At 40.1% G+C, this 25,546-nt stretch overlaps 1 protein-coding gene and 1 long non-coding RNA gene across 3 annotated transcripts in view; one reads left to right on the forward strand and one right to left on the reverse strand.

Annotated features, from left to right (window-relative positions):
- The window catches only part of usp34 (ubiquitin specific peptidase 34), a 56,998-nt gene extending 34,373 nt beyond the window's left edge, over positions 1-22,625 (forward strand). Inside the window, exons 37-80 of one of the 2 annotated variants that reach the window (XM_088933626.1) lie at positions 185-309; positions 1,664-1,816; positions 3,247-3,351; positions 3,494-3,549; positions 3,654-3,774; positions 3,878-4,061; positions 4,682-4,845; positions 5,217-5,282; positions 5,368-5,514; positions 5,887-5,943; positions 6,035-6,112; positions 6,416-6,510; positions 6,668-6,840; positions 7,043-7,193; positions 7,619-7,697; positions 8,006-8,059; positions 8,148-8,243; positions 8,667-8,731; positions 8,943-9,018; positions 9,232-9,279; positions 9,519-9,584; positions 9,820-9,900; positions 10,136-10,221; positions 10,616-10,784; positions 10,887-10,961; positions 11,277-11,428; positions 12,901-12,949; positions 13,037-13,141; positions 13,231-13,275; positions 13,907-14,011; positions 14,097-14,244; positions 14,483-15,117; positions 15,237-15,394; positions 15,663-15,741; positions 16,225-16,351; positions 16,626-16,733; positions 17,199-17,303; positions 17,421-17,545; positions 18,424-18,547; positions 18,760-18,839; positions 19,022-19,162; positions 19,755-19,901; positions 20,165-20,321; positions 20,442-22,625. In XM_088933626.1, the coding sequence (XP_088789752.1) occupies positions 185-309; positions 1,664-1,816; positions 3,247-3,351; positions 3,494-3,549; positions 3,654-3,774; positions 3,878-4,061; positions 4,682-4,845; positions 5,217-5,282; positions 5,368-5,514; positions 5,887-5,943; positions 6,035-6,112; positions 6,416-6,510; positions 6,668-6,840; positions 7,043-7,193; positions 7,619-7,697; positions 8,006-8,059; positions 8,148-8,243; positions 8,667-8,731; positions 8,943-9,018; positions 9,232-9,279; positions 9,519-9,584; positions 9,820-9,900; positions 10,136-10,221; positions 10,616-10,784; positions 10,887-10,961; positions 11,277-11,428; positions 12,901-12,949; positions 13,037-13,141; positions 13,231-13,275; positions 13,907-14,011; positions 14,097-14,244; positions 14,483-15,117; positions 15,237-15,394; positions 15,663-15,741; positions 16,225-16,351; positions 16,626-16,733; positions 17,199-17,303; positions 17,421-17,545; positions 18,424-18,547; positions 18,760-18,839; positions 19,022-19,162; positions 19,755-19,901; positions 20,165-20,321; positions 20,442-21,052 (5,771 nt within the window). In that variant the 3' untranslated portion in view covers positions 21,053-22,625. The remainder of the gene's footprint in view (positions 1-184; positions 310-1,663; positions 1,817-3,246; positions 3,352-3,493; positions 3,550-3,653; positions 3,775-3,877; positions 4,062-4,681; positions 4,846-5,216; positions 5,283-5,367; positions 5,515-5,886; positions 5,944-6,034; positions 6,113-6,415; positions 6,511-6,667; positions 6,841-7,042; positions 7,194-7,618; positions 7,698-8,005; positions 8,060-8,147; positions 8,244-8,666; positions 8,732-8,942; positions 9,019-9,231; positions 9,280-9,518; positions 9,585-9,819; positions 9,901-10,135; positions 10,222-10,615; positions 10,785-10,886; positions 10,962-11,276; positions 11,429-12,900; positions 12,950-13,036; positions 13,142-13,230; positions 13,276-13,906; positions 14,012-14,096; positions 14,245-14,482; positions 15,118-15,236; positions 15,395-15,662; positions 15,742-16,224; positions 16,352-16,625; positions 16,734-17,198; positions 17,304-17,420; positions 17,546-18,423; positions 18,548-18,759; positions 18,840-19,021; positions 19,163-19,754; positions 19,902-20,164; positions 20,322-20,441) is intronic. The other variant, XM_088933628.1, reaches the window with a different exon arrangement.
- LOC148820064 (uncharacterized) lies at positions 22,307-24,568 on the reverse strand. Its single transcript, XR_016094197.1, has 3 exons — positions 24,467-24,568; positions 24,330-24,381; positions 22,307-23,806 (listed from the first exon to the last, which is right to left on the reverse strand). It is a non-coding gene; the product is annotated as an uncharacterized LOC148820064 (long non-coding RNA).
- Positions 24,569-25,546: the final 978 nt, after the last annotated feature.

A 25,546-nucleotide genomic window follows, 5' to 3' on the forward strand; every position in this document is an offset into this window, starting at 1 on the left:
ACAAACAGATGTGTGTGTACATCCTGCTAAAAAGTGGCCAAAATCTGAGTCAGCAGATTTAACACAGTAATTTACATTACATTAGTATCGGAAGTAAAGGTAAAAAAGGGAACAAATGGTTTAATTTAATTGTAGCATGTTGTGTCCTGTTGCTTCTCCTGATGACTGTATTTTTCTTCCCCAGTAACGCACTACTCTATGTGGCTCCTGGTGAGCTGGGCTCACTGCTGTTCTGCAGTGAAATCCAGCCTCGCAGACAGCGAACATCTCCATGACTGGCTCAAAAAGCTCACTCTTCTTGTTCCCGAGGTGAGTGCAGTCAAAAGAGCTGTTTAGTGCTTCTCCATGTTGGGTGGGGGCGGACATTAGAATAGTGGGAGTTTCATGAACCCGTCTTTGAAGGAGTGCTTGTGCTTGTAATAACATCAAAGCATTCGGCTCATTCTTTATGTAAAAGCAAGTAATAGGATTTTTAAACCATAAATGCGCAGCAACAATAAGAGGGTGTGTTTTGCACCTTCTTATTGCCAGCGATAAGAGAATAGGTAAGATGGAACCTCCTAGAAATCGTGATCACAATTTGTAAGGTATTTTACTTTGCATATTTGAAATCTCTTAACCTTGAGTTGTAAATTAAGGTTATTATAAGTAATATCATTATAATTTTAAAATTGCAGTTTACAAAGCAGTTGGACTTACCAGAGCTTATAAGCAGTGAATTGGAACTGATGGAGACAGAGACATTAGAAGCTGAATGGTTATACTAGAAAAGTGTTAAAGCTCAGAACAAATCATCCCTAAAACAAGTTAAATTGGGGAGATTGTGGTCTGAATAATATGACCTGTATAGAAATTAACAAAAAAGCAGAAGGAAGAAAGCACTTTGACTGTGTAGGAGAAGAGTACATCAAGTTACAAGTGCAGATGAAAAACAAAGGGACTGTTGTACACTCAGTGATGAAACAAGCACACGGGCTCACGATCTGAGGCTAAAAGGGATTTTTTGAATAACGAATAGGACATGCTGCTATACATGCATATTTGTGGATGACTGAAGCTGTCTTCCCAGTCAAGGATTTGAGGTCTAACCTGTTTCTTTAAAGAAACAAGTTAGGATTCACTTCGCTACTAAACTACAATGTGGGCAAGATGGACCCAATGGGCTCCTCTTGTTTGCATCAAATTAGCATACCCTCTTCCAGTTTACTCACCTGCTGGTATACTGTATAAGCAGGGCACAGATTAATGGACTTCACATTAGGTAGCAGGGTCAAAGGTTCTATCCGGAGGTCATGACAAGGTTCACTTACAGCAGCAACCAGTAGTGTCGCATAGTGAGGCCATAGGTGACAAAAATGTAAATGGCTTCAGCACCTAAGATCCTAACCTGATTTAAAGTGGCCCAGAAGAAGCTTCCATCAATGCATCCTGTCTGTGTAGCTGTTCATAAATAGATCATGATATCTGCAGTGAATTATTTTCAGTAGCTGGCCTGTTGTAGTTATTCATTGGCTTGAATGACCTGCCATTTTATTGTTAATTTGGGGAAGTATGTATTAGTGGAGCTTCCTGTCACAAGTAGTATAGCATGGGTGTTCTTGTTTCTTAAAACGTGCAGTGCAGCAATGTATTACAGGCAATTTTTCTTTGATTTTATTTTTAGACTGCTGTCCGACATGAAGCCTGTAATGGACTATATAAACTCTCTCTTTCCGGACTGGAAGGAGGAGAGTCTATTAACAGATCCTTTTTGCTCTTGGCTGCTTCAACTCTTTTAAAATTTCTCCCTGATGCACAAGCCCTCAAGCCAATGAGGGTATGTACCAGTCTTGAAACACTGAATACAATAGCCAGCAACCCTTGATGAACCGTCTCTAAAGATTGATTAAGCAAAGAAATTGCAGGTGTACATCAAGGCTTTTAGACATGCATAATGTTATAAAATGTATGTAAAGGTAGAATTTAATTAGCATGTCTGAAAAAGCATATTTCTAAAAGTTGATGTTCAAAGGTATTCATCCCATGTTAAAAAAACCTAGAAATATGGTAAATTTAATGCAGTATAATTTTGTCGTCGCCTCACAGTTTCATTAAGCCTCAAAGTTTGTTGATCTCTATTATAGGCTATGATAATATAGCTATAATATGATAATGGCTAGAATACAATCCATAAACATGCCAGCTGGCTGTCCATTATCAAGAGGCTCCAGGCTAATGGGAAGATTATTATCCCACTGGGGAGAGGATGTAAGAAAGAAAGTTTAACCTAAATATGAGATCAGAAAAGTGGTTTGGGAGATTAACAATTGGTAATCTTCAAAGGACTCTGTCTTCATTTGTGTCTCCTAAACTACCACTCGAGGCTGATTTTTTTTTTAATCTGGTGTCTGTGGAACAAAAGACTTTTAATTTGAATCCTCAGAACTGAGTCAAAGTACATTTACAGGGTTTAACAGCCTGTTTGAGCTGAAAACAGCGTCTTCCGTCAAGAAGCTCAAGCTTGTTCACAAAGGTGCTTTACAGTAGGATAACAACCAAAAGTGTGCATTCAACTGAATCACTAAATGCCAGGCCTTAAAAATCCCTTTTCTTGGCTGATCATCACAGTCTCTAGTAGGACATCTGTGGTATGATCTGAAGAAAGCAGACAAGTGCATGCGACACAGCCCAGTGGAGTGATTAGATCCATCTCTCATGAGAAGTTTAAGAACCTGTAAAAGAAAACAGGAAGCACCTCTCTAATGTTATCAAAGCCAAAGCAGGCTCAAAGAATACTGATTACCAGGGTATGTTTTAATACAAGCATCGTGCATTTTAATTAAACCCTTTGAGATATTTTACTTGCATGTTGTACATATAAATTTCTCTTTCTGATTTTAAGAAACAGGTTAAACAACTTGTTTTGACTAGTTAAATAATTTAATAACTAATTTAACTAGTCTGAATATTAAAAATGTAATTACGAGTATTCAAGCATTGCATAAGGAATTATGATTATCAGATTATTATTTTTTCATTTGGTCACTAGTACATCCGTAATGAGCTTTTTGTTCACCGTTCGTGGGTGGTTATTTTGAGTCTGTCAACCCCAGCTGTCACAGCAAGTGATCTGAAGCCAGTCAAGATAGCAGACTTGGCAAAGTTTGTCATACATGCTTTTGAGGCCGGATATTGTAACGGGCTGTGGTGGCATCCACATCATTTTTGAAAGAAGAGCTGGCCGCATGTGGAATTTATTGTCAACAGGTGGAGGATTACGAGGATGAACCAGTGCTTCGGATAGGATGCAAAGAGTATTTCTGGCTGCTGTGCAAGCTGATAGACAATATTCACGTGAAGGATGCCAGCCAGGTATACATTTTGCTTTGATTGGTTTTTACAAGCTTGAGCTGCATTGTCCTGCATCTCGAAGATCTAGCTAGTTCTGAATGTTGAGTGTACCAGTTTCATTGGCATGGTCTTTAGACACTGAGTGTGTTTATCTGTGTCCTAGACCACCTTACTGGACCTGGATGCTCTGGCACGGCACCTCGCAGACTGCATTCGGAGGTTAGTCTCCAGACACTCTTTGACTTTATTGAATTCAGTGAATTGACTGGTGCTCGGAGGACCTGGAATTGCCGTGCTGATTGTGACACTTTGTTTGCCCCCAGCAGGGAGATCCTTGATCAGCAGGATGGCAATATAGAAGACGATGGGCTGACGGGTCTTCTCAGGCTTGCCACGAGTGTTGTGAAGCACAAGCCGCCCTTTAAATTCTCACGTGAAGGACAGGTAACCCCATCACCTTTAAGGGTCGGCTGTATCCATGGCAGATTTCAAGACTTCAAACCTTGACAAATCACCCTTTCAATTCTTGATTCTCTTTCCCCTGCAGGAATTCCTGAGGGATGTTTACAATCTGCTGTTCATGTTGCCAAGCCTGAAGGACAGACAGCAGCCTAAATGCAAGTCCCACTCAGCCAGAGCTGCTGCCTACGACCTGCTGGTGGAAATGGTGAAGGGATCAGTAGAAAACTACAGGCTCCTGCACAACTGGGTCATGGCACAACACATGCAAAGTAAACAGTATAGCACACTTTGTCCAGTGTCGCACTTGATATACAGTATGTTCATATGTAGATCTCAGGGCTGATATTTAAAACACTTTAGTGTTGAAGTCCCCTGTGGAAGTAACGGGAAATTAAGAGGTTCAAAGTTTTGAATGTGGAACTCTTGATGTCTACAATGCAGCTTTTATTTTGAGTTTCTGTCCTTATACACATTTATAGAAATATAAAAGGAACAAGTAACCCATACTGAAAAGAGAAGAAAGAAAACACAATGTTTCGGCCGTGGAGCCTTTTTCAGGTGTGAACAAAATGAACACACCTGGAGAAGGCTCCACGGCCGAAACGTTGTGTTCTCTTTCTTCTCTTTTCAGCATGGAATAAACCTATTACTTGTTCCTTTGCAGCCTACGCATGCTGACGTAGCTACCTGCCTAAATATGAAAGGGATTATTAACTTTGTTGGAAAGTTCCTTAAAGAATAACAGATACTTTGATCATTTAATACTTAGATGTAACCATTTATAGACTAGGAAAATAATTGTGCAAGCTGCATTCATTCTCACTGCAGACATGTCTGTTCTGATGACTTTCTTTGACTAATCGTCTGTCTTTAACTGCTGGTGTTTCAGCATCACATGCACCTTATAAATGGGATTACTGGCCCCACGACGATGTTAGAGCAGAGTGCAGGTTTGTGGGGCTGACGAACCTGGGAGCCACATGCTACCTGGCCTCTACTATCCAGCAGCTTTATATGATCCCAGAGGCCAGACAGGCCATCTTCACAGCCAAGGTGGGTGTTGGTGTCCACCAACAACAGCTTCTTGTTTAGATTCATCTTGAAGTAAGAGAGCACCTCATAGTGTTTTATGTGTCATGAAATAGAAACCCAGACATTTTCTGCTTTACAAACTGTATAATACGTACTGTGTTGAATGATACAAGTCAATCAGAAGTTCTCCTTACTCAAAATTATCTCAGCTAGTGGTAGTTTCAGTAGTGGTAACTTGTTTAAATTATTTGCTTGTAAATAAAATGTATCTGACATGATTCATAAAGCTTCCTAGTCAATAAAAAATTAATTTGTAGTGGAGCATTGAACAAATGTGGTAGAGGGTTTTAAACGGCTCGATCATTCAGAGATTTGTCTTGTTTAATTCGTAGTATGCTGAGGAGATAAAGCACAAGACCACACTCCTGGAACTGCAGAAGATGTTTACATATCTTATGGTAAGTGTTTTGTGCTGTGAGGACATGGTCCTATTTTCCTTGCTGCTGTTAAATGAGTTTAAACATGAACTCTGTTTGGCTGTAGGAGAGCGAACGAAAGGCATACAATCCCAGGCCATTCTGCAAAACCTACACCATGGATAAACAGCCTCTCAACACAGGAGAGCAGAAGGACATGACCGAGTTCTTCACTGACCTCATTACCAAGATAGAGGAGATGTCTCCAGACCTAGTAAGCGCAGTTCTTCAAGAGAACACCAGGGATCACTATGCCAGCTGAGCTGGGTTGTTTTTAAATGTGCTACGCAGGGCTCTGACAAAAAAAGCCAGAATTTACTATCGGAATTTTCTCCTGTATGCATTATGCCCTTTTTGGAATTTTTTTCTGCATAACACTGTTTTAAAGGAGCCTCAGCCCAGCAGACTGAAGTAATGTTATTAGATACGCTACATCTTCCAACAGTCATTTTTAGTGCTGAGCTACAGTTGGGGTGTGATTCACACAGTTTTATCCGATGCCTTTATAGCTCACCTAAAGGAAAATCATAGTTCATCACGTTATTTTAATAACGCATTGCTTCCGAAATATGTTCATTTCTTTCAGAAAAACACAGTGAAGACATTATTTGGAGGCGTTATTACCAACAATGTTGTGTCTTTGGTAAGTCTTAATATTACCTTTCAGTGAAGTTAACTGAGACCTTTCAGGAAGGATGGCAGGTGCATAACTGCAAGGGTTGTTGTTTTCCCAGGACTGCGAACATGTGAGCCAGACAGCTGAAGAATTCTACACCGTAAGATGCCAGGTGGCTGATATGAAGAACATCTATGTAAGTCAATCCTACGAGTGTTTGCCTTATTAACATTAGGGACAGTGCGACTTCCAAAGGAAAAAATCTCCCAATCCTTCCTGTTCATCTGCCTTTTTAATCCAGTCTGCGCCAGTTGTTCTGTCTGGATGCATCTGAATGTTAAATGTTCAATGCCTGTTCCTTATTCGTCTGAGTTTGTGTTAATAGTACTCCCAACAGTACAGAACATCCTTATTTTAATGAAGAAAATGGTTTCAACATTGGGAGTGAAAAGCCCAAAGAAAAAGCAAGGGCTCCAAGTAATGTTTACTGTTTCTGCAGGAATCGCTGGATGAGGTCACTATCAAAGACACCTTGGAGGGGGACAATATGTACACTTGTTCCCAGTGTGGCAAGAAAGTGAGAGCAGAGAAGAGGTGAGACTTAAGAATGAGCCTGTTTAAGATGTTTTCTGTCTAGGGTGGTTGATTTAATATGCGGTTTCCTGTAGATGTCCCCACGTTGTTCCGAAGGGCTTTTGCCAAGACGGTAACTGCTCGTTTTGTTTTCTCTCCCCCCCCCCCACCCTGACAGGGCATGTTTTAAAAAACTTCCTCGGATATTAAGCTTCAACACGATGAGGTACACCTTCAACATGGTGACGATGATGAAAGAGAAAGTGAACACGCACTTTTCTTTCCCTCTGCGTCTTGACATGACCCCATACACTGAGGACTTCCTCATGGGCAAGAGTGACAGGAAGGAGGGTATGTCAGCGGCAGGCCTGAAAGCCAGAATGGCCCCTGTGCATTTTACAAGTTTCGATTCCTGTGCTGTAGATTCCTATCCCAACATGTGTTGGATATAGCAAGATATACTGTGTATTGATCGTATCAGTCTTTCAAACTGTCTAGATATGTTTGTGTAAAGCGAGTTCTGATTTTCTAGGCGGTTTTCTCTGATCCCCAGGCTTCAGAGATGACGGGGAGATGAAAGCAGCAGAGAGCTACGAGTATGATCTGATCGGTGTTACTGTCCACACGGGTACTGCGGACGGAGGCCATTACTACAGCTTCATTAGAGACATTGTCAACCCGCACGCCTACAAGAACAACAAGTGGTCAGTATGGAAAGGAGAAAGGAATATTCTGCCACTCATAATGAGGCCTTTGTGTATTTGGAAAATTGTTTTGGAAATTCACCTTGAAGCATTTTGTTATTTTTGTGTTGTATATGTGCATACCGCTTCATTTACGGAACATGGGAAGGTTAATTCCCCATACTGTAAAGTAGAAAGAAAAGGCAGAAACGATCGAGCCTTCCTCAGGTGTCAACAGACGAAATCATTTTCTTAGCGTGGAATTGGCCTTTACCTGTTCTTTTGCCTTCCACTGTCTGATGCAGCTCCCCATGCCGGCCTCTTTAATGTCTCATATTCCTTATTTCAGCCAAGGTCACGTGCATCTTTTCAGTTTTACAAAACTGCACCTTGAAATGCCCAGGAGTTATGCATGTTCCATCTGTATCCTTTCTTCTTTGTCCAAGGTACCTCTTTAATGATGCTGAAGTAAAGCCATTTGACTCAGCACAGCTTGCTTCAGAGTGTTTTGGAGGAGAAATGACTGTAAGTGTTCAAAATGGCTTAATTTGCATTATTTGTGCTATTTTAACTTCATGTTGTCTTGCAGGTAGGTCACAATATTCTTGTACAAATATAAACCGTGCGCTAAATTCCCTCATTATCTTAAAATCGTTTCGGTATTTATTGCATTACTCACTTTTTGGTAGAATGGAAAGTCGTTTTTATCTATATAATTAACTTTTTTAAATGAAACAAGCTTAAGAGAGAGTTTTTTTTTAATCCTGTGTCCCCTGAGAAAAAATAAACCAAATCTTTTAAACGAGACTTCACTGTAAAACCTTTTTTTTCAGACAAAAACCTATGATTCTGTCACAGATAAATTTATGGACTTTTCCTTTGAGAAGGTAATTATACACTTTTCGTGTTCTTTATATATGATGTAGATACATGGAGAATTATGACACGAGCTCTGATCTGTTCTTGTGTGCTCAGACCCACAGTGCCTACATGCTGTTTTATAAAAGGGTGGAGCCAGAGGAAGAAAGTGGAAAAGATCTTAAATTTGATGTTTCTCCAGATCTTCTAGAGGTAATTCTTCTATGAAAAGTTTGATTTATATTTTTGGATGTGAGTCATATATCAGGGTCTTAATTACTGTTTTGGCTAAACCATTTATTTTGGAGGTCATCTACAAACAATGCAGTTTTTCTTCATTACTGAAACACTGCTTGTTAGGTGCTAGTTAATGACTTATATATCACTAACATAGGCCTTATTAGTGAAGGCATACTTATGAAAAAAGTCTGACTTTAATGTTCACACATTCAGTATTATTGAATTTGATGCCTCAAAAGCAAGAACAGGTTTTGTAAGAGTGGTTCTTATTTTTTTGTTTTAAAGAACTTGTTACCTTGTTACTTGGAACTTTCCCATACCATGTCTTTTTTAACTCATGAATTGCTATTAAATGTTATTTGATTTACTTCTACGTTAACTTTCGTAAACTTTCAGTGGATTTGGCATGACAACATGCAGTTTCTACAAGATAAGAACATTTTCGAGCACACTTATTTTGGGTAAGAAAATGTTTTTTTGGCTTAATCTCTTGAGTCTTTTTGCTTTATTATTTAAGCTTGACAATTATGATCTGTTTGGTAAATTTGTTGAATAACTATTTCTTCTCTTTGTTACGCAAAGTACTAAATGAAAGCAGTGCTTGACAGTAGTGTGTAGATTCTGTATGAGTGCATTATACATTATTGTATAATGCATTATTTGTCCTCCTAGGTTCATGTGGCAGCTCTGCAGCATTATTCCCAGTACTTTACCAGATCCAAAAGCTATATCTCTGATGACAGCCAAGGTGAGAAGTGTCTTTGAGTTGAGGATTGGAAAAAGATTAAGCTACACTTAAAAGCATTAATATGTGAATCACATTGATAGACATTTTCTCGAATAACTGTATTTATACAAAGATGAGCATTTTCAAAAGGCTTGTTTTTAATTTTTCCTAGCTTAACTTGTTGACTTCACTGCTAAGAATGTACCTTAAAATTGCCCCTCTCTTTACTTTCAGCTTAGTACATCTTTTGTTTTGGAAACATTTATTCACTCAAAAGAAAAGGTAAGTTATTGTTTTTGGGCTTGAACAGCTTTCATGCAGACATGTCTGTCAGTTGCAAAAAAATGTCTTTTTTTGCTTAAGCGGTTTGTATTAAAATGTCTGTGAAAAATGGACTTTAGCAGTTGTGTTGCACATTACATTTCCTGGACTGCGAGTTTGGAGTTATTGTTGAACAAACCCTGCATTGGCCCAGCTGGTTTTAACTGAAAGAATTAATTTCTTTTCCCACTGTTCCCCAGCCCACAATGCTGCAGTGGATTGAACTCTTAACAAAACAGTTCAACAACAGCCAGGCTGCTTGTGAGGTAATGTTCCATATTCAATTGTAAATTTATCAACATAACACTGTGAGGAAGACTTTATCAGATTTTATTTGCCAGTTTGCCACACCACTCTCTTTGTTTGTGTGAAAACCTCCTCAGAAAGAAGTAGATTTTTCATTTTCCAAGAAAAAACATGTGTGCTACTTTAGACCTGTTAGTTTTAAGTCTTAACAGCTGCAGGTTTACAGACTCCTCAGTGCGTGTTCTTGTTTTTCAGTGGTTTTTGGACCGAATGGCTGATGACAATTGGTGGCCCATGCAGATCTTAATTAAATGTCCCAATCAGATTGTCCGACAGGTAACCATAGAAATGCACCACTCTGTGGACCTTGTAATACAAAAAGTAATAATAAATAAAGTAATAATAATTCAATAAAAGTAGTAATAATAAAGTAACACAAAAATATTAGAAAGCAGAATCGTTAATGTGAATTCCATAAACTGCTTCATGTACAGTGAAATGTTTCTTATTAAAGACTTCAATTTAATTCTACTTCTGATTGTTTGTGATGGCATTATTATAATTATTTCAGATGTTCCAGCGCTTGTGTATCCATGTGATTCAGAGACTGAGGCCAGTACATGCACATCTCTATCTACAGCCAGGAATGGAAGATGGGTATGAATTTGCTACTTACATTTTTGTGCAAACCATTGTATTAATGCCGCTGTTTAGTCTGTTATTTTAAAACTCTAATGGAAATACAGATCCTTCCCAATTGCTTGCAATCATTTTACCTTGGAGAATCGCAGCACCAGCAGCAGGCTTTGATCAGTGTTTCAAAACCATCACCACACTGTCTACAGGCAATTCAGGGAAGATATTGATTCATTTTTATATTTCTCATGGCGATAAAAAGCTATTTGGTCTCAAGGTTAAGAGAAAGAAAGGTTGAATCTCCAATATTCACTACAAGCCTACAAAAAACAGCTGAATTGTTTGTATGCACGATGGATTTTGGAGGGGGGTTGTAGAGGTGTAATAGCTGTTTGTATTGTGTTTGCCTGGGCAGCTCTGACGACATGGATGGGCCTGTTGAGGACATAGGTAGCAGGTCTTGTGTCACGCGCTTTGTGAAGACCTTGCTCTCCATCATGGAGCACGGAGTGAAGCCTCACAGCAAACACCTGACTGAATACTTTGCCTTCCTTTATGAGTTTGCTAAGATGGGAGAGGAGGAAGTAAGTAGGACTGGAAGACCTTTCAAATCCCATGCATGAAGAAAGCACAGAAGTTTTTGGATCTTTATGACAATGTATGTTTTTTTGTTCATTTCCCCACAGAGTCAGTTTCTTCTTTCATTACAAGCCATTTCAATTATGGTGCATTTCTACATGGGAACAAAGGGGCCTGAAAATGTACGTATAACAGTTTGATCAACAGATAGCTTTAGAAGCAATGTAGGTTGTTTGCATATATTATATAAAAATGGCTACAGCATGCTGTGTTAAAGTAATTTTATGATTGTTTTTTGAAGAATTTAAACACACTTTGATTGTCTGGAGCTTTTTTAATTTTGTAATATTTATCAGCTTGAACCTCAGATATTGCATGCATTTTGAAAGACTTTGAAAGACCATAGCTTGCTGTCAGTAGATATCTGTGGTGACGAGCTCTTTTTAATAACTCCACAGCACGGGGAGTGGTGTGTCTGAGCTGTGTTGTGTTCTCAGCCCCAGGTGGAGGTACTCTCTGAAGAGGAGGGAGAGGAGGAGGATGAGGAGGAGGACATCCTGTCCCTGGCGGAGGAGAAGTACCGTCCGGCAGCGCTGGAAAAGATGATCGCACTCATAGCCCTGCTCGTGGAGCAGTCGCGCTCTGAGAGGTTAGCTACGAGACTACAGCCAGCACTGACCACTACGTCTGTCTAGACTGCACTAGAGGTGCACCAGGGGTCACTGGATGGCATGTGTGTTCTTTAAGCAGATCCACTACTACCCTGGTGTTCTCAATGTACAGCAAGCAGACATATCACCCTGCAACTCACAACTGGAAACCCACTGAAGCTAAGCAGGTGTGAGCCTGGTCAGTATCTGAATGGGAGACCTCCTGGGAAAAACTAAGGTTGCTGCTGGAAGAGGTGTTAGTAGGGCCAGTAGGGGTGCTCACCCCGTGGTCTATGTGGGTCCGTGACGGGGACACTATACTTTAAAAAGGCACCGTCCTATGGATGAGACGTAAAACCCAGGTCCTGACTCTCTGTGGTCATTAAAAATCCCAGGGTGTTTCTCCAAAAGAGTAAGGGTGTAACCCCGGCGTCCTGGCCAAATTTCCCATTGGCCCTTACCAATCATGGCCTCTTAATAATCCCCATCTATGACCTGGCTTCTTTACTCTGTTCTCCTCTCCACTAATAGCTGATGTGTGGTGAGCGTTCTGGCGCACTATGGCTGCCGTCGCATCATCCAGGTGGGGCTGCACATTGGTGGTGGTGGAGGGGATCCCCATTACCTGTAAAGCGCTTTGAGTGGAGTGTCCAGAAAAGCGCTAAATAAGTGTCTGCAATTATTATTATTATTATTATTATTATTATTATTATGCTAGCTGCCTCAAATCCTGTGATTTGAACGCAGTTTCGTCTCTGGAACAAGGGAAGGGGAAAAGAGAGATTGAACACATGCTTCTAAAAATATTTAATATAAAGGTTTTTAACCATCTTGGTTTTTATTTGATAAGATGTTTCAGATGGTTAAAGTAGGTTAAAGCATAAATTATATTGAAACTCTGGTGTTTTACAGACAATGATAAATATGATTCTGAAGCTACATTTTCCTATGTATAGGATCCCTACCTCTTGCCTCTTAAAGTGCTAGAGCCCCTCCATGCTTCCTTTAAATTCTGATTGACCTTTTGAAATATCTCACAGTATTGTAGATGATTGTCTCTTGCTATTCCTAATAACACCAAGTGAATAAAACGGAGCAGCCTTTTTTTTTATGTGAGCAGTCCACTTTGGGTTCTGTATTTCCAGGAAAATGTCTTTGTTTGCATTTAAGCCGCCTTCTCGCTCTGTCCATCTAGATGCGTTTCAACTGAGAAAGATGCGTCATATTATTTGTATGAAATATTCAAGTCAAGTTGCATTTTCTAAGAAAGGTGTTCCAGGATCTTACCATGTTATAACCCATTCTGCATTGTAGTGGATCCCATTATAATGGGGGTGTACTGTATATAGTATTCAGGTTTTTTTTTAAATCTGACTTTTGTGTAGTTTATAACATATGTTAGACAGATAACTCTTATTTGGAGTACAAAAAAGTCATTTGTTTTATTAACTTAAATGTTTTTTTCCTCTAGACATTTAACTTTGTCTCAGAATGATATGGCTGCACTCACAGGAGGAAAGGTAGGACTAGTGGGCTTCCTGAATTCGACTTTATAACTGCTGCCACTTTCTGAGCATGAGTCTGATTAATCTTTCTGTGGGTTTCAGGGATTCCCATTCTTATTTCAACACATACGGGACAGCATCAACATCAGGCAAACGTGCAACCTCATCTTCAGCCTCTGTCGCTATAACAATAGACTTGCAGAACATGTAAGTTTTAACGGAACCTCAAACCCTCCCATTATTTTAATTTCTCTGTTTCGTTTTATAATATTAACACCAAATCAATTTTGTTTCAGATTGTTTCCATGCTTTTCACCTCCATAGCAAAACTCACTCCAGAGGTACGTGTGAAATAAAAATCCCCTGTTGCCGTGCTCGATAAAGTGTTATTTTCAGTGCCATGGCCCATGTCAGATATGCCTTATGAAAATAGTTTTTTAAAGATTTCTTGTTTCTTGTCCCATTTTGTTTTTGTAGTTATCCTGTTGTATGTTTTGTTACATTGGAAGTCCTGTGCTTAGGCTTTTCATTGTAGGCAGCAATCAAGAGTGTCTGTTATGTTGACTTAGGAAGGAGGTAATACCTCCTAGTTTGAGAATGAGGATGAGCTTGTGTTGGCCGCTTTCTAATGGAGAAACATAATTGTTCAGAAGATATGTCATTTTAAAATGAGATTCGATTCAATTCAGAATACTTAATTCATCCCCAAGGAAGCAATTTAGGTAGCAAGTCGTGCAACATACAACACATTCCAAATAAAATAACATTACTAGGAAGAAAATATATTAAAGCAGCAAACAGACCATTGAATTGGTTGTGAGAGTAACTGTGTGCGATATTTAAGAAGGTCATAAAGTACATACCTTTAATAGGTGTGTACTGAGAAGCAAACGGCAATGGCTATGATGGGAGCCCATGGCGAGTTTATTATTTTTAACCCCTGCACATTCCCCCTCTCTGTGTATCCTGCAGGCTGCTAATCCTTTCTTCAAACTGCTCACCATGCTGATGGAGTTTGCGGGAGGACCACCTGGAATGCCCTCTTTTGCATCTTACATTCTGCAGAGGATCTGGGAGGTACGCTATTGCCAGTATGTCAGATCGTGATGCAGCAATTGAAATCGACGCGCCAAGCTGAGCCCCTTTTCTTGTCTTCTTTCAGGTCATAGAGTATAACCCCTCTCAGTGTTTGGACTGGCTGGCTGTGCAGACGCCACGCAACAAACTGGCACACAGCTGGGTGCTTCAGAACATGGAGAACTGGGTAGAACGGTTCCTGCTGGCACACAACTACCCACGGGTCCGAACATGTACGTACCGATTTTGCAAACCTGGTCTTCAAGACCCCAGAGCAGCGCACGAGAGGAGTCAGTTTTGTTGTTGTTTTCTTTAACAAAAATAAGGTCATTATGTTGAGGAATGTGGGATTGCTGGGCCAAAATTTTGAAACCGAATTTTTAACAGTCAATCAAAATCATAGCTGGAAACATGGCACGTTGATTTTGATTTGAAGACAACACGCACACATTCATGAATTGTGTTTTGCAGCTGCTGCTTATCTCCTGGTGTCGCTGATTCCCAGCAACTCTTTCCGTCAGATGTTCCGTTCCACCCGTTCCCTCCACATTCCCACCCGGGACCTGCCTCTAAGCCCAGACACCACGGTGGTGCTGCACCAGGTCTACAATGTCCTCCTGGGACTGCTGTCCCGTGCCAAGCTGTATGTGGACGCTGCTGTGCACGGCACTACCAAGCTGGTGCAGTACTTCAGCTTCATGACCTACTGCTTGATTTCCAAGACGGAGAAACTCATGTTCTCCAGTTACTTTATGGACCTGTGGAACCTCTTCCAGCCTAAGCTGTCTGAGCCAGCCATTGCCACAAACCACAACAAGCAAGCCCTCCTGTCCTTCTGGTACAATGTGTGTGTGGATTGCCCCGAGAATGTCCGTCTTATTGTCCAGAACCCGGTGGTGACCAAGAACATTGCCTTCAACTACATCTTGGCGGACCATGATGACCAGGATGTGGTGCTCTTCAATCGTGGCATGCTGCCAGCCTACTATGGCATTTTGCGCATGTGCTGTGAGCAGTCACCTGCATTTACCAGGCAGCTGGCTTCCCACCAGAACATCCAGTGGGCGTTCAAAAACCTTACGCCTCATGCCAGCCAGTACCCAGGGGTAAGTATGTGTTCTGAAAGCTGTATTTCTGTTTTGGGACACATTGTTTTCTTGTAGCCGTGATTGTGTAAGGACTGCACTGTGCCAGGTCCCTTGAACAGTCTGTGCTGTGCTTGCAGGCAGTGGAGGAGCTCTTCAACTTGATGCAGCTCTTTGTTGCCCAGAGGCCTGATATGAGAGAGGAGGAGCTGGATGACATCAAACAGTTCAAGAAAACCACCATAAGCTGCTACCTGCGCTGCCTAGATGGGCGATCATGTTGGACCACTCTGATCAGGTATTGTTTGTGTCTCTCTGAAGCTGAGAGTGAGACATTATTTTCAATTTCCTAGCAGGAAATGTGAGAGAATACCACTAGGCTTTTTGGATTAATAGAAGCTAGTCTCCAGATGGGTCAATCTTAAAATTTCAATTTCTTATTTCTCAATTTCTTAAATTGTCAGTCTTCCTGAAAGAATAATGGAAATTGCAGATACAGCATATTTTCGAGCATTCTATGTTTTTTCACATTGGTTTAAAGCATCGCATGACATCTTTTTTTCTAGTGCCTTTCGTGTTCTGCTAGAAAACGACGAGGACAGATTGCTTGTTGTTTTTAACAGGGGACTGATCCTCATGACGGAGGTGAGCATTCTGCTTTTAAAAATATTCATTTTAATGTGCTGCGTGCGTCTGCCTATTCAAAGAGTGTATACACCAAGATGAAATGTGTGCTTATGCTTGAGTTATATAACATGCTATATAGTCTATTGAGATGGCTTAAGTTAATAATGCATTAGAAACACAGAAATTCCGATTTCTGTGGTTCTCCAAGGCCTTGTGATGGACTGCTGTCATGTCCAGCAGGATCTCAGTTGTGTGCTCTCTTTCCTGCCCTATGCTTCCGGGACAGGCTCTAGCTTGCCGTGACCTGCCCTTGAATAAGCAGCTTGCTGATAATGGATGGGACTTGATGTGTCTGTAAATAAATTTGTGTGCTGCTGCTCTTCTATTCCCACAGCTTGAATCTACAGTTTCATTACCTAGTGAGATTTCTATATAAGGTGTACATGGAGGACATAGGCTGATTCTATGTATATTGAACCTCTTTTCCTCTGTCCTGGACAGTCTTTCAACACATTGCACATGATGTACCATGAGGCAACTGCGTGTCATGTAACTGGAGACCTGGTGGAGCTGCTATCCATCTTCCTGTCAGTTCTCAAGGCCACACGGCCTTATCTTCAGAGGAAGGGTATGTGCTCTTCTAACTCATTGATCACAAGCTAAAGACTTTTCAGGCAGTGTTGATGATGGCATGTCAGTGAGCAGTTGCTGAGTTGTCCACTCTAGCTAGATACCTATGAAAGAGAGTTGTTTTTTGTGGTGTATTGAAATTGTTATGCGAAACATTATGTTCAGGTGCAAACCTTCCGAAATTTGGAACAGGATCAGAATTAATATATCAGTGCTGTGAATTAACGGCTTTGTTTCAGATCATTTAAAGCCTTTTCCCTCACATTTTACAGATGTCAAACAGGCTCTCATCCAGTGGCAGGAGAGGATTGAATTTGCCCACAAGCTGCTTACTCTCTTGAATTCCTACAGTCCTCCAGAGCTTAGAAATGCGTGTATAGGTAAGACCCTCTTAAAGCTCAATTTTCACAAACAGAGCTGGAATTGGAAAAAACTGAATGAAAGAAAAGGTTTATTTCTTTGCATGTGTGCAATAAACTGCCTTTCTTTAACATTTCGTGGATCAACCAGACCAACCAGAAAGCAGCATCAGACGATTTTAATACTAGGTTAGAAACTAGCATTGTGAACAAGGCTTGTTCTTTTAGAAGGGTCTTCGTGTTCAATCTCTCTATTGGTATTTTTGGTCTCTACTTGATTTTACTCAGTAAATGGTCCATTTATGACCATTATATGACTGCGGACAGTTCCCAGTTTTGTAGTGTTTCACCACAATTGCCTGCTAGCTTCACTTTTCCAATAGGAACAGCTTGATTTGTCTTTATTAACCGCTGTGAGGTTAGTCATCAGTACAAAAATAATTTCTAGAATGTATTGTTAACTTCGTACATGTGTTTGTCCTCCAGATGTTTTAAAGGAGCTAGTTCTCTTGAGTCCTCATGACTTCCTGCACACCCTGGTGCCATTTCTTCAACACAACCACTGCACTTACCATCATAGTAGCATCCCAAGTAAGTTGTGTGCTCTCTGCCCAGTCCTGTGACTGGTGGATTAGTTGCTCTTTGGTTTAATAAGCATACTTGTAGTGATGTCCAACCTGACTCGATATTGTGCTGTATTTTTTCCAGTGTCTTTTGGACCATACTTTCCTTGTCGGGAGAACATCAAGCTGATGGGAGGAAAAAACAACATTCGGCCCCCGAGACCAGAGCTTAATATGTGTCTTCTTCCCTCCATGGTTGAGACCAGCAAGGTGCATATGTCCAATCTGTAATAAATATACCGAACATCTATAGAAACCTCACTCTGTTTGTGCATGCGTTGTTTTAGAAAAAGTATTTCAGGTTTTGGATGTTAATTAAAAGTTTTAGGAGTTGTTTCTATTCATTAATTATTGATGACCGATTGCAGTATACACAGGTAACTTAATTGCATTAGCACTGAATCATTCCATTAGTTGGTGGCTGATGAAAGAGTTGATTGCACACAGGTGATTAAGTTTAACCTGTCAAGCCTATAAAAAACTAAGACAAATACCAGAAAGAACTCATATGCGTCACTCATCAAGAAAACAGTGTCTGTATGCTTTCGGTATGTTGAAGCAACACCTCAGGTACATGCGCCAGCAGTGGAGGTATGTCCTCAGTTGCGATAGACCGTGGTGTAGACCACCTTGATGGACATTGGCGAGTGTGATGCCGACGTGCTGAATGATGTACTAATTGTTGTGTACAGCAGAGCTCTATGTGGAGGTCCTAGTGTGAGGGTATGGCCAAGAATGTCTGGACACAAGACATCCTGCTGTTACTGCTATTCCTGTGGGCTCATCCTGACATGACACCATTGCAGCAGGACGACACACACCCTCAAGCCGCCTGTCAAACAATGGCTTTCATGGTGGCATCGAGCCTGAAGAGAGCAGTGGGCAGCGGCACATTTGTCCAGGCTGTACAGAGAAAAATTGCACTATTCAGATATTCCACATAGTGCTCTTTTTAGTCGTGTAATAACAGGCACCTTTGATGTTAAGGGGGCATTTTACATTTCAGCAAGGTGTCATGATTAATAACTTACAAGTGTTTTTTTTGGCTCCCCCTGATTTATAATAAATTCCCCTTTTCTTTTTTTCAGGGAAAGGATGAGGTCTATGACCGTATGCTGTTGGATTATTTCCTGTCCTATCATCAGTTCATTCATTTGTTGTGCCGAGTAGCTATCAACTGTGAAAAGTTTACAGACAATTTAGTTAAACTAAGTAAGTTGGTTTGGGTTAAAATGAGTGTTTATACAAAGTCTAATTCCTTATTTTATAATGGCTTTAGGCATTTTGGTTAACATGTTCTGAAAAATATATATATTTGTTCTTGACAAGTGTATTACTTAGATTTCTTGTTGGCTGTTTTAGAGTATCAAATAGAGAATCAAACCCATTTTAGATATCTACATTACTCTTTCTCTATTCTTCAGGTGTCCTGATTGCGTATGAAGGTTTGCCCTTACATTTGTCATTGTTACCCAAACTCTGGACAGAACTTTGCCAGTCCCAGGTATTGTACACACTTTAACTGATCTGTTATAGATGTGAAATTCTGTGGGCCCCTAATTTGTAAGCAGGTTTACATTTCAAAAAGAGCTCAAGTGCATTTTGTCGTGGTAAGCTGCAAGCTGGGTTTAAGCTTGGTTTTTGGCGTTATCAAAGCTTTTCATTTATTGCAATTCTTTTCTTTAGTCTGCTATGGCAAAGAGCTGTGTGAAGCTCCTGTGTGAAGACCCGGCTTTTGCAGAGTACATAAAGTGTATCTTAATGGACGAAAGGACGTTTCTAAACAACAATGTGGTCTACTCCTTCTTGACCTGCTTCCTTCTCAAGGTATGGGGACGGTTATTTATATTCACCAGCGATTTGTACTTGTTTATTTCAAGCCATTCAGCTCATCTTGCCCATTTGGTAGTAAGTAAATCCAAGGGGCTCATCTAGCTATGTTTTCAGAGAAGTGAGAGTGTGACTTCAGTAACATGGAATTTTAGCTTGTTCCATATTTCCTTTAAGCTTAAGAAAAAGACTTGCTTCTCGTTTTGGGTTTTAAATGCACTTCATCTCTGGTTCATGTTTTGCTGTTGATGTAAAAGTCTAAGGGGTTGTATCAGAATATATCTGGGTGTGGTTCTCTAGAGATTCTAGAGCGCCAATGTCTTTCTTGTAACATGGTGACCAAAATCATACGTAATATTCTAACTGAAGTTAGATTTCAGTGTAACATCCCTTAATCTCACCTCTTATACATTTAACTATATATACTAACATTGTTTGCTTTTGTTATTGGTCCCTCACATTTAAAATATGTAGATGTGTCAGCATTAACACCTAGCTCAGCACAGTCTCCATTTCTGTTTCTTTGTTCAAAGAACTTTAGCAGGCTACTTAAGCTAACTAAAATCATGTTTTATTATTTTCCTTGAAGGTGCAGAGTCAAGTTTTGTCTGGTTCTAGCTGTGCAAATCTTATAAACGTTCTAGTGACAAATCTGATCAATGAGTACCACAGTCTGGAGCCGGAACCTGCAAGCCAAAGAGCAGAGATCTGCAAAACGAGCAGTGCACTGAATGCGGTTTGTATTTTTGCGGTACTAGATAATAAAGGCAGTAAACTGTGGGATTGTCGTATCATAACCATTACCATTGTACTGTAATGTGACACGTACTTTTAGCCTGAAAGTTTTTTTTTCCTGTTGTGTATATGTATTTTTTTGTTTTTAGTGAGGTTTATTTTCTTGAATTCAGATAATCCTGTATTTTAAAAGCTGTGTAAAATGTTAGTGCCTGCTACATGTCAACGGGGGACTTTTTAAAATTGCACGATTCCTCTTCACAGGACCTGCGAGCCTTCATCCTGATGCTTTCGGTTCACACCCCAAAGCAGCTCGACACTGCCCTGCTGCCAGCGCTTCAGGATCTGCTCAGCAAGTGCAGAGCCTGCTTGCAGCAGAGAAACGCCCTGGAGCTGGAGGCGAAGGAGAGAAAATCGAAAGGTACACCTCAAGACATTTGAAATGTTTCGAGGTACAGCCTGCATTTTCACCAGTAATCCGCAGACTGGTCTGTGGCAGGAGTTAGCGCCGACTTTAACGCTGCCCTGTGGGTTTTTGCAGACGACGAGGGAGCGACTCCGGTGAAGAGGCGGCGTGTGAGCTGCGATGAGGACCTGGCCATCGAGAGCTGTGCGGGAGAGCTGAAGTCGGAGCCGAGGGAGGCGTTGACCCCGACCAGCACCTCCGACACGGAGACCAGGGACTCCTCAGTCATTGACCCAGGAACCGAGCAGGATCCTCCCACCCCTGAAAACAGCTCCCCGAAGGAGGAGAAGATGGAGTCCTCTTGCTCGGTGCCCGAGGACGCCCTGCTCTGCAGCAGGCCCCCAGAGGAGCAGGCGGAAGGCGAGAGTCAAGCGGAGGAATGTAAAGACTCGAAGGAAGAGCTTCAGGGCTCCAAGGCTTCCAGCGGCGCGGAAGAGGACGTCGAGTTTCCCTCTACGTCCGTTTTTGCAGGTTTGCATGACATTGCGGACCTGAGAGGGGGTGAGAATCAGAGTTTCCCTTTGCAGGACCCAGAGAGCAGTCTGCCAGCCAGCTGTGCCCAGTCCAGGGGACTGTTGAACTTCATGCAGCAGCATGACATTTTAGACACTTTGTGCAGGACCGTTGAGTCTACTATCAGTGTGGTCACAAAACTGTCTGGAAAAGGAAGTCGGTCCACGTCTTGACAGTATTTCTCGCATGTCTGCTTTTAAATTTTCTTTTTTTTAAATGCTGTTTGTATACTTCTCTTTTTCTGTTCACTTCTGGCTGTTTGATCAGTTGCTCTGTGCTTTAGTTTGTCAAGTGATCTTTTTTTGTGCTTGAATGGCAATAGATTCATATGCTTGAAGTATCTGAGGCTGGAAAGATGCAATGCCTCAGATCAATTGATAAGAAAAAAATTGCAGCTATAGCACATTTTCTCAAAGGGCAAAACATTTTTCATTTTTACTTATTTCAGAGTTCTTTGAAGTAATTCTTTGTTCAAGGTTGCTGTTAACGGGGGAAGGTTTACAGAATTTTAGTCTTCTCTCTTTTCTGTATGTAATTTAAATTTATTGCATTTTTACTGTGTATAATATGGTGTCCTCTGTGCCAGTTTTGTACTTTACTAAGGAGGCAGATTGCCTCATATTTCTGTGGTTATATCCAAAATAAGTTTACCTGTATATTAAAAAAAACCACAAGAAACTTGATTCTGTTAAGAATCCTTTCTAAATGTGGCCTGGCAGTATATATATAAATATATATGGTGCTTTATTTGACAGGATACCTGTGGATGAAATAAAGCACACTTGATGTAACAATTTGAGCTTTATTTTATTTACTGAAATACATTCCATATTATATTATGTCATAATTGCATTTCCTGTTTTCTATTTGACTTAATTTAGAATTATAATATGAATAAAACGTATAGTAATTATGAACCAAAAGAGAATACAACCTCTGACAGATTAGTTTTTCTGGTTTATTTGTAATATTTTTCACAAAGTTTTAGAATATAAGTACTTTGTGATTTTTGTATGATAGAAGCAGTGCAATGCATGTTCAATTTAATTTTAGGCTGGGACTATTTACCAGCTAGAATGCTAACAATTCTAAATCTGTCTGATGGGTCAACAGTTACATGAACCTTTTTCAGTTTACATAATTCTGAGGTTTAACCAGGAATATTATGTTCCCAGAATTATTTAGCATGTTCATATGTTAATGAAAAGTAAACAAAATGGTTGGATTCATTCTGTATTGTGCATCATTCAGATTACAATGAAATCATGGAAACAATCCAATTTGGCAAGCATCCATGACCCTCAACAAAATATATTTTATGTGACAATGACATTTCACTTCATACTCCTTGTTTTAGTTCAGATGGGCATGACAAGCAGTGCCTTGAGATAAATCTTTATTAAATAATTCCTGATTTTTAAAGATGTTTTAAATAGCCATACTCTGCAAATATCTATAACTTTCCAAAACAAGCCATCCAATTTGTATCAGTTGTGGTCTTTACAACAACATTTTTGGTGTAATATATTTACACCTCCACTAAATGTTAGATTTTAACTGAGCAAGGGACCTGTTGTGCTAAAAGCTTGATCTCCAGTTTATTAGTTCAAGAATAAGGTGAACATGCCTGTAGTCAAGTTTGACTTTTAATTTTGCTTGATTGGCACTTTACTGTAACTTGTTTTACTCACTGTGAAATAATGTAAAACATAACAGTTGATAATTGTAATAAAATTAAATGACAAATTTGATATTCGAACCTTGTTTTTTAACAAAACCTTTTCCTAAATTTTGTTCTTCACTTCACATCTCTCATTAAGTCAAATGTAACATTAAACTTAATTGCAGAAGCATAGTGTTATGTAATTTCAAATAAACTCAAATAAGGTTCTGGCACCAAGTTTTCCACATACCAGATGGTGCAAGACGACTTCAGACGTCAGACAAGTTTAACATTTTTCATAGACTGAACAAGTCCGGTCCTTTTACGGGAATAAGCGTAGTAGTAAAGTCTTTCCTTAGAAACTATACCAACCAATCAATGAAATGGCCATCTGTATACCATTTTCTTTATTCAACAAATGATCCTATTTTTAAGGTTTGGCAATTTGCTAGCATATACTAGAAAACAAGAATTAAGGTAGTAACACCTAAGAAATACAGGTACCGTATTGTGTACAATGAGTTGGTCATATGCTGGGTGGTTAGAGCCCCAATCTCTCTGCTCTTAGGCTTTATGTTCAATTCTGGACTGGAGTCCCTTCTGAGTAGTTTGCACATATTTGTGTGGGTTTTCTCAGGGCACTTTGCTTATCTCCCACCTTCCAAAGATGTGTTGGCGAGGTGAACTTGTGTCTTTGAGTTGTCCCTGTGTGTTCCCCGTGGTGGACAATCTGCCTTGCATGTTGTGCTTCTGGGCTAGGGTCTGTGTTGCAGTGACCCTTTCCCGATTCATGCGGCTATCTGAAAAAACATGAATACGGACTTACTGCCTTTTGTACAACACAGAAAGAGTGGGTAACGTTGTCTTCTCTGTTTTCTGCCAGGACAGGTTTGTAGCAGTTGAAATGTGCGATGAAATCGCTTTGTCCTCTCTAATGATTTTTTTTTTACTAGTGGCTCATGACTGCATGATAATTTTTTTAAAATGTAGATTTCTATTTGAATGTCACATAAAAGACTTGAGTATGACATTTAAGTCCTTAATATCGACAGGAAATATAGTCAGCGTTGGCCACACTGCTCTCTTTATTCAGTGGGCATTTCTGCACAGTGCAAGAGTAGCCGTTTCAAGGGGTCAAAGTAGGTCCTCTGCCAGCACAGCCGCGTGCTCTGCTCCTCAGCAGCAGGGATATTTTTGCACTCCACCTGCACCTGTGCTTGGCCAGACACATTGAGCAGTTTCACGGTCACCGAGGCATAATGTTCTGTGAAGCACAAAAAAAGGACGGTCATGAACATCAAGCTGAAGCATGCTATGCACAAACGCTGTCCTAGCATTGTCTCTGAACGCTGTGCGTGCCTAGAAATAGACTTATAAAAATATGCAAAAATAATCTGGTAGATTCTGCTTCATATGATTTCATAGCTGTGAGAGATCTGTTGATATTGTGACAAAGATTTCCCATTAAGAATTTAATTGTGAGAATAGATCATATGATCATAATAATAATTATAAAGTTACAGTTATTCAGATTTATTGTGAGCAAGGATTTTTATGTTGATACACATGATTGGATATGCCTACTTTGAACAGCTGATTGTGCCATAAAGTTCTTTGAGCACTTTAAATGTCTTTTTTTTTAGTTTTCTGTTAAGGGCACTGATTTTTATTAATTCTCTTTGCTTAAAATGGCTTTAAAAATTTTGAAGTGCCTGTTTTCAACAAAATGCCAGAAGGCAGAACAAAAGATGGACCTTCTGTTTCTCAAAAATACTGCATCAACATACCAGCAGTCCAGTTCTGACATCGCCATCTCATATCGATTTGCTCATTTTCTTTCTGAAAAACAGGCCAGAAAGGTTGATTAGCAGTGCTATCAGCTCGGAATACAGTAGTTGTGGCTGAAGCCAGACCTTGTACTCACCAGCTCCAGGAACTCTCCTGTAACTTCCCCATTGTAGAGACTGAACTTTCCTCCTTTTTGAGCTTCAGCGACTGACTCTGCACCCGAGAACTTTCTCAACTCCTGCAAACAACAATTGGTAAGAATTCAGAACAATCAGAGCACACCGACAAATACGGACTTTCTCACATTTGCACATTACGAGGAATTATTTTTCTCACTAGAATTGAACATACAGCCACAGTAGCCTTTTTGCTTTCATTACAGTCTTTGAGATGATTTTATTTTGGAGTGGGATCTAAATATTACTTGGCAAAATTTTCAATACCAGGAGTTTATAACACTACATGTAACTGATGATATGGAAATGCTGGTGATGATTGTTTTTTACATTTTCAAAACAAGAACCTTCCTTTGCATAACCGTGCTCTTACCTCTTGTGATGTGAAAGCCTTGTACAGCTCTGCTGCAGATGAGACAAACATGTCCTTGAGGATCAGCTTGCATGTTGGGATCCTCACGCCTACAGTATCCACAACCGTGTGTCCACACAAACCCTAGTGAGAAAAGACACATATCCTGAATTGCACAACGGCACAATCTATGCATCAAAAGATAGGGAAGCCAAATAATCAAACTTGTGAACAAAGGCTGGTCCTGGTGGACTTTGCTTTAGAAGGGGCCAGCTAAAGAGAAGCACCATACGTACATTGGTTTATCATTTTTAACATAAAATCTACAAACTAATTATGCTTGAAATCTGTGAGGAAATGTAAACTGTATACTATGATCAGTGACCAGAAGGCACTGAAAAACCGATTCAAGAACTACTTTGCCAGATTTGTTCTTCACACGTATCTATATTGGAATATTATTTACAAATTAAATACGCTCACCTGTTTAGCAAACTCGCTTGTTTTCTTCATCGACTGTGTTGAAAGCACCATGCCCTGAGTGAACTCTGAAAAGAACCGTAAAAAACACAAAATACACAATAAGATATTTCTTCAAACTCCTTCCATGTCAGTGTTCATTAGAATGTCAAAACAGTCATTTCAGGTGCAGTACCTGTGCGTAATGAATGCAGGTAACAAGCCAGGG

This window comes from Atractosteus spatula, chromosome 15 (genome assembly GCF_055471065.1).
Source record: "Atractosteus spatula isolate fAtrSpa1 chromosome 15, fAtrSpa1.hap1, whole genome shotgun sequence".
NCBI classification, from domain to species: Eukaryota; Metazoa; Chordata; class Actinopteri; order Semionotiformes; family Lepisosteidae; genus Atractosteus; species Atractosteus spatula.